Source organism: Gossypium hirsutum, chromosome D04 (assembly GCF_007990345.1).
Source record: "Gossypium hirsutum isolate 1008001.06 chromosome D04, Gossypium_hirsutum_v2.1, whole genome shotgun sequence".
NCBI classification, from domain to species: Eukaryota; Viridiplantae; Streptophyta; class Magnoliopsida; order Malvales; family Malvaceae; genus Gossypium; species Gossypium hirsutum.
The window spans coordinates 45,416,759-45,424,417 of NC_053440.1; the positions used below are offsets into that span (position 1 = coordinate 45,416,759).

Sequence of the window (7,659 nt, forward strand, 5' to 3'; positions counted from 1 at the left end):
TCCACAACCAAAAGTAGATTCTATCTGTGAGATTTTGCTGTGTATCCACAGCTAGAGGAAAATTCTATTTGCAAGATTATGTTGGGCATCTACTGCTAGTGGCAGATCTCATTTGCAATATTTTGTTGTGTGTCCACAACCATTAGCAGTTTATTTGCAGATTATTGGTGGTTAAACCACAACCCGGTATATAGGTTGATTAGAGTTCAGAGGAAACTCCCATTTTGGTGTATAGAAGAGTTGGGTAGGATTTTTCTTTGATATAATGAAATTGCATTGCCATTCATAAATGCGTGCATACATAAACTGTGAATTCTGAGATATTACATTGATGATTGATTCATAAAATTGATACTCTGAATTGATAATTGATTGTGATCATTCTATGCGTTACTATTTAGTATGTTTCACCGATTGTTTGCACTGATTTTCTTATAATTGAATTCACAATGAGCTTCATAGCTCACTTCCCTTTTATTACCATCTCTACAGATAACCCATTAGGTTAGAACGCGAGCACGTCATTCGGAGGGTTTCAGCTCTGTTTTGTTTTTATTAAAATATTTTAAATTTATTATTTAATATTTTGTTACTCAGAGATTATATTGTTTTATTTTAAATTTGTGGCACGAGACTCAAGATTTGAGTTTAAATAGCATGCATGGCATTTAATTTAATTTTAGGATGTGGAAAATATGGTTTTTAATTATTTATGCATAAATTCTGATTTTTACTAAATTAAAACTAAGTTGAATATCATTTTTCCGCTGCTAGATTGTAATTGAAATTGTGGTAATAAATAAATGAAAAATTAACTATGTTGTCTTAAAAGTAGTCACCATTACATAGGAAAGTTAATCTAAATCGGTTTTTTTTATAACTCGTAAACTTTTTTAAAAATAGACTATGTTTTCTACTAAACTAAATAAATATTTTAATATGACTGTTTATAAACTCCAGTAACTCTGCTAGGCCATTTTGGTGGCTAATGTAATTTTTCGAATTCGGGCTTAACATCTAGACTAGGTTGGGAAGGTTACATCTTTTTTCTTTTCCAAACTTAAAATCCCGTTTAACCTTAAGAGTGTGTTTGGATGAAGTAAGCATTTTAAAAATCACCAATTCAAAATATTAGTATTTATATTTGATTTGTTTTGATAAATAACTGATTTAGGAAAAAAAATAGGTTATTAAAATTTTACAAATTTAAAAAAAAGTATAAAAGAAGAATAATTAGATTAAAAATAAATAAAATATAAAAAAATCAATAGGGATTCCATTATATTTGTAAAAAAAATTATAAATAATTTTAATAAAAATAAATAAAAAAGGAATTTGAAGTGTAACTTCAACCCCAAAATGTGAGTTGTTCCTCTTTGGATCATGTTTTGGAAATGTAAAATTTTGTGGTTGCATGGGGTTCGGGGAGGAAGTTTGATGAATTCAAATGGAATGAGTTTTGAATAGGATTGTGTGTTTTTATTGTTTTGGATTGGTTAGAAATGTTGGGAGTGAGGGATAATGGGTGGTGGTGAAAGAGTATGGCAATAGTGTGGGATGGGATATTTTGGATTTTACTGTAATTTACCCTTAAAAGAACACTTTGTAAAAGAAATAAAAAGCCTATACTGGGCCTTTAAACCCAAACCGACATAGTGAATTTGGGCCCATGGGTAGATCCAATCAAAATGCAAAGCTTAGGTCTTTCAGTCGAGAAAAGTCGGTAGGCCGCAGCGCTTTCCGCCACTTTCTAATCTAAAACGAAAAGTCTCGAATCGCCTGGAATTTTCGCTGAAATTCTCTATTAAAAGGAATTCCGACCAGTTCTGCAGAATCCCTTGTTCAATTTATTTGCAAGAAACGAAGGTTGTGATTTAGTTAGAATAAGAAACTATGGCCAAAGACGGACCCAACTGGGATGGATTGCTGAAGTGGAGCATTGCTAACTCTGATGGAACTCGACCTACTCGTAATTTAAGGTAACCCCATCTTTTTTTTCCTCAAGGACCTTTTTTTTATTTTATTTTTACGATCGTCAATTGATATTTAGCGGGTAATCAATTATTCGTTTATTTGTTTAGTGAGGAAGATAAAAGATGGTTTATGGAAGCAATGCAATCGCAGACCGTTGATGTGATTAAGCGAATGAAAGAGATAACTATGGTTATGCAAACTCCAGAGCAGGTTTTGGAAGCTCAAGGAGTTACAGCTGCTGATATCGAAGGTACTATTGCACAATCCCCAAGGTGTTTTCAAGCTTTCTCTTTTGTTTCTAGGTTTTAAGAGTACCTTTGTTTGCTTACTGATTTGATGGTGGCAGATATGTTGGATGAGTTGCAAGAGCACGTTGAGTCTATTGACATGGCAAATGGTAAGTTCTATTGTTTTGAGATTATTACCTAGCTGTTCTTTCCTAACTGATTTCTTTATCATGAATGCTTAATTTGATGCATTACATTGGCTGCTTAGAATTTCTTTTTTGGGATAAGTAATTCTTTAGGATGCTACCAATAATGGAATTGGGATTTTCAATTTCATAGACTTGTTGCATCATATAACTTCTATTTTTTAGCCTTGATACCGTTCCTGCAAGTATAAGTTTTGTCTGTGAAATGGCTGTAGGAAAAAACGTCGCCCTTTATTTAGCCCTCTAGTCTTTTCAACGGATCTTTAGCCTGTTTGTTTTCATCCACTTTCGAAAAATCTATACTTAACACAGTCTGTGCATTTGAGGCAGATCTACACTCAATTGGTGGTTTAGTCCCTCTCCTTGGTTATCTGAAGAATTCACATGCTAATATTCGAGCCAAAGCTGCAGAAGTCGTATCCACCATTGTACAAAATAATCCCCGGAGTCAACAGTTGGTTATGGAAGCAAATGGCTTAGAGCCTCTCCTTTCCAATTTTGCCTCTGACCCTGATGTAACTGTTCGAACCAAAGCACTTGGTGCAATATCTTGTGGGTACAACTGTTGTTCTATAGTATACTTCTTAATTCTTAATTTCAGTGAACATGCTCATACAAAAACATGACATGGCATTTTCTTTTTGCAATTGGATTTCAGCCTTGATCCGCCACAACAAACCCGGTATTGCTGCATTTCGACTTGCAAATGGTTATGCAGCCTTGAGAGATGCTGTGGGAGCTGATAGTGCAAGATTTCAAAGGTAATCTTGGGATAGGTCTTTGTAGTCCGGGTCTGCATCATCTTTTTGCTGTTATTAGGTTTCAGGGTTTCATTCTAGGATGTCTCCAACGTATGAGGAAATGATTTTTAGATATCAAATAAATTCCTATAGTTCAAAGATCACTTGTGTATTTTTTCTCTGGTTAGTTTCCCTACTATGGTTTTCTCATTTAATTCTCTTTTTCTTCCAGGAAAGCCTTGAACTTGATTCAATATCTACTGCATGAAAATTATTCAGATTGCAATGTTGTAAAAGAGCTGGGGCTCCCTCGTGTAATGTTGCATCTTGCCTCGAGTGAGGATGCAGAAGTAAGAGAAGCTGCTCTTCGTGGTCTCCTTGAGCTTGCCCGGGACAAGACAGGTGGGAGTAATGGTGGTTTAGGTGAAGAAGATGAGAAGCTGAAGCAAATTCTCGAGGATCGAATTAAAGGTATCAGCTTGATGTCTCCTGAAGACCTTGGGGCTACTAGGGAGGAAAGGCAGCTTGTGGACTGCCTGTGGAGTACATGTTATAAGGAGCCTTCGTCCCTTCGAGAGAAGGGACTTTTATCACTTCCCGGTGAAGATGACCCTCCACCTGATGTTGCCAGCAAGCATTTTGAGCCTCCTCTCAGAGGTTGGGCTGCAAATCATACTGGCGATTCAAAGCCCAGAGTGAAAAAGCAAGAGGCTCCTCTATTATTAGGACCAATCCCTCCAAACTGACGGAAACCAATATTCAAGGTACCAGTACAAAAAATCAAACTGAATCTGAAAGGGGCTGGGAAATCTTCACGTATAGGCTGAAGCCGTAGGCTAGTTTATTTATCATATCCTGATAAAATTAGCACTAGATTTGTTTATTTTCACTCTGTTTTTCCTTATTGCACGCTGTTATATGCCTCTGGGTATGTGTATTCTCCTTTGGCTTAATGGAAAAATTATTAGTGAGATGTAAATACTCGTGGCTTTCTTACTTTATTTGGTTGTTCATTTAAGTATGGGATAAATTCTAATTCTAATATTTTTGTTAACAACAATCAAACAGTTGGACCTTTTCTTTTTAATTAAGATATGGATACTTGAGGCAACAATAGCGGTGAAGAATCATCTGGTGAAATGAACAAAAACTGCTCTTTAATGGTTAATGTTATTGATCTTTTCTATTAAAAAGGTAACAGAAACTGAAGCGAGAGTTTGAGTCTATGCATCTGGTGTTTGCCTTGGTCCTCAAAACTCCCCATATTTGACTTTCTTAACCTTCAATCTTAGCCATCTGGGTATGTGCTTTGCCCTCCATTTTTTTATTCATGGAGCTTCTCAAATACTCCCCATATCTCACTTTTTTAAAAAGCTGCTGTTTTGTTTTTGAGTCGACCATGTGACTTAGGGGCCCAATCTCTACCTCATCGTGCGGAAACATGAATGATGCATAAGATATTCTTGCCTTATTATAATTTGCAACTGCTCTGTGCTCAACACTCTTGTACTTGCCATTACTCCATATCTGACATACAAAGTAAAATAATAAAAGAGCCAGCTCAAATTTTGTCTTTGCTTACACCAACACCAATGAAAACATGTTTTATTTACCTCAAAGACATCGCCGACATTCACCACCAGTGCATCTGGGATTGGATTAACCGGAACCCACTCGTTGTTATGCTTAATCTGCAATCCACACACATCATCTTCCTGCATAAGTATGGTTATGGTGCTTGTGTCTGAATGTGGGCTAACACCTAGTACTTGGTCCGGTTTGGAGCAGGGAGGGTAGTAGTTTACTCTGTAAGCTTGCACCAATTGTTTATGCAGTCCAAGCAGAGCTTCCTTGTCCATTTCCATGATCAGAGAAAATGATTGAAAGAGCTCAGTTGCAACTTTTCGGATTGCATTTGAATATTCTTCTATGATTTCCCTATATGACAATATATTTGAATTAACATAGAGCAAATACGACTGGAAAATGCAAGTGCTATGATTCGGCCATATCATCTGAATACATACTGGAGCCCTTTTGGTGAATTGGGCCAAAACTTGAGCTTCCTATAATGTGAGGGGTGAACCAAAAGTATGAGTGCATCCGACCAGTCCAGTATTTGATCTTCGGAAACGACATATGCATGCCCATACCCTTGTATATCGTCTGAGGGCATGGCATATTTGTTTTTCTCTTCTAGTGAAAGCTCAAAAAACTCAGCTGCAGCATCCTTCATTTTCTGCGATACTTGCTTTGCAACTCCATGATTTACCACCTGCCAAAAATCCAGCAATTGTAACTCTAAAACGGCAGCCAACTTTTCTTTGCCATACTTGAAATATTGTTCAGTTTTTACACCCTACCCTGCATATTCTTTCACTAACAATACATACCTGAAAGAAACCCCATTCTAGGCAAGCCAGATCCAGTTTGGTTAGCTCCTCATTGTTTCCCATAAACAGCAAAGACAAATCAATGACAGGAATAACTGAAGAAAGATATGACGTATCAGTATCTTTTGGCCTATCTTCCACTTCCCTAACATATCTTTGTGGAACCTGCAAAGGATCCTTCCTCACCAGCTCTTGAACATTAGGAACTGGAATTGATGGAGCATAAGTGGGTGCCTCTTCATTGTCTAGAAAGTTTCCATTTGAACCCATGGTTTCCTGTATTGTGGAGACCCTGGCACATTTTCTTCCTATTTATAGTCTACTGCTTAAGTTAGCCGGCCCTTGCTAGTTTTTTAACCGTTAGCTGTACCGGATATTACCCTTCCCCTAAAAGAAAGATTCCTAATTAGATATTGTATTAACCCGAAATTTGGTCTTATTATAATGTAACTTACTCGGATGGGATATTAGTTTACTAGGGCTTTCTCCCCCTATGCATTTGGGATCCCTTCGATAAAACGAAAATTTTCACCTCATCATATCCGGAGTTATGGATATTAGACAATAGTTATACCATTTTAGTAGTTTAGGTCAGTTGTCATATTGAATTTGGGTTTTTGCGCTTTCTTCTTTTATGGACGGCAGAGGAGAATTATACACTGTTAAACACTACAACTTATGTACTTTTCGATGTGTCATTGTCAATAGAGGCAAGCCCCTTTCGAGCTCCAAGTGTTAATCTATTTGCTCCTTACTTAGAAACTGTTGGAATGTTGGTACACCCTATGTCGCAAAGGAAAAATAATTTCGGCGATAATAATTTATGAATATTCCAGGAACGGATATGGGTTGAGAAAGATTGAAATTATATCTTAAACACTCTAAAACTACATTGGTATGGGGTTGATTCCTCTCACGATGTCGCAACCCTTAGTTGCAAAGAAAGCGTCCTAGCCTCTACGTGATCCACCCGACAACTACGACTGAAAAAATGCCCTAAAAAACCTATTTCAAGAGTTTTTGCTCAAAAACTGAAATCACACAACGTTAGCTGTGTTTCTATTTTGACAAGTAAAAGGGAGGCATTGAGGATATCCTTTTTGTTTCTATTCAAAACGACTTGAATGCAAGGATTAAAGATTGATATCCTTTCCTTTTATTCAAAAACACATTTTGAAAGCACAGAATCACACATAATAATTATTAAAGGATTGCCATAAAATTATATTCTTTCTAAAATAATATGATTATTTTAAATCTCTTAAAATAATCCTTAACTGAAAATTACTAGATATCTAATTGGTAATTTTGGGCTCAGTCACGAAGTTATTTCACTATAGTATTGTGGCTGGGCTCTCCCCAATTACATACCATTACAAAAGTTACTCGACCAGTGTTCGTCTATTGATTTTGTCATAAGTGTGTTACCCTCATAGGATATTCTTAATCTCTTTGGGATAAATACATTCTCCTAATATGACCCTATTTTATCTCATGGTAACCGTTACATCTTCTTTCATGAAAAGTAATTACTATCAAATAGTAATTAAGTCATTCATCACAAAGACAAACAACCTGTGGCCACGTTTATTTTTCATCTATCATGTAATACCAATGAGAGGATATCATTTACCCATTCCTTAGGCTATGAGTTCCACTATTGTGAATGATGTTACATACTGCAAAAGTCGTATACCCAATACACCAACTTTTGGTTTCTTATCTATTTGAACTCAAGCTTCTACTTACATCAAAGTATACGAGTCACGCATATATAGTCTACCATCCACTTAGGATTAAGGTATGTCACACTATGAACGTCACAAGTGATTAAATCCATAAACAGATTCATGATTTTTTACACTTGGTTTTGTCTGATGTACTGTCAGTCCTCACATCTATGTCTCTATCTTCTGGGAGTTATCCGCTCCGATGCTCAAGATAAATCATCTCCCCAATTGGATTATAGACGATACATTTGTCTTTCAATCAATTTGCTCATTTCTGATTAGACTAAGAACATGTTTAAGTTCATCTACTAATATAAGTTGTCTTTCCGTATTACAATCTGGCCACGTAATACTGCTCAGTATTAGTTAAACATTAAATAACCAGCGAG

The 7,659-nt window shown here is 36.2% G+C and overlaps 2 protein-coding genes across 3 annotated transcripts; one reads left to right on the forward strand and one right to left on the reverse strand.

Annotated features, from left to right (window-relative positions):
* Positions 1 to 1,717: 1,717 nt before the first annotated feature.
* On the forward strand, positions 1,718 to 4,126 carry LOC107899319 (hsp70 nucleotide exchange factor fes1). The gene is made up of 6 exons (XM_016825001.2): positions 1,718 to 1,979; positions 2,082 to 2,224; positions 2,321 to 2,371; positions 2,738 to 2,959; positions 3,066 to 3,168; positions 3,380 to 4,126. Exons 1-6 carry the CDS (start codon positions 1,894 to 1,896, stop codon positions 3,891 to 3,893), a joined length of 1,119 nt encoding a protein of 372 aa, XP_016680490.1. The 5' UTR covers positions 1,718 to 1,893; the 3' UTR covers positions 3,894 to 4,126.
* A 156-nt stretch (positions 4,127 to 4,282) lies between these two features.
* Positions 4,283 to 5,894, reverse strand: LOC107899321 (protein SRG1). Of its 2 annotated transcripts, XM_016825003.2 has the most exons (5): positions 5,541 to 5,894; positions 5,175 to 5,422; positions 4,953 to 5,085; positions 4,761 to 4,838; positions 4,283 to 4,674 (listed from the first exon to the last, which is right to left on the reverse strand). In XM_016825003.2, exons 1-5 carry the CDS (start codon positions 5,808 to 5,810, stop codon positions 4,423 to 4,425), a joined length of 981 nt encoding a protein of 326 aa, XP_016680492.1. In that variant the 5' UTR covers positions 5,811 to 5,894; the 3' UTR covers positions 4,283 to 4,422. The 2 variants fall into 2 exon arrangements, with proteins under 2 accessions (XP_016680492.1, XP_016680491.1); XM_016825002.2 differs by having other exon boundaries at positions 4,761 to 5,085; positions 5,541 to 5,882.
* Between the last annotated feature and the right edge of the window lie 1,765 nt (positions 5,895 to 7,659).

Bases quoted from the DNA above. Each gene is read 5' to 3' on its own strand.
- LOC107899319 (XM_016825001.2), top strand. From the start codon at position 1,894: ATGGCCAAAGACGGACCCAACTGGGATGGATTGCTGAAGTGGAGCATT. The intron at 2,225-2,320 runs GTACTATTGCAC...TGATGGTGGCAG, and splicing joins TACAGCTGCTGATATCGAAG to ATATGTTGGATGAGTTGCAA. The intron at 3,169-3,379 runs GTAATCTTGGGA...TTTTTCTTCCAG, and splicing joins GATAGTGCAAGATTTCAAAG to GAAAGCCTTGAACTTGATTC.
- LOC107899321 (XM_016825002.2), bottom strand. From the start codon at position 5,810: ATGGGTTCAAATGGAAACTTTCTAGACAATGAAGAGGCACCCACTTAT. The intron at 5,423-5,540 runs GTATGTATTGTT...GATTTTTGGCAG, and splicing joins TAGAATGGGGTTTCTTTCAG to GTGGTAAATCATGGAGTTGC. The intron at 5,086-5,174 runs GTATGTATTCAG...ATTGTCATATAG, and splicing joins AATTCACCAAAAGGGCTCCA to GGAAATCATAGAAGAATATT.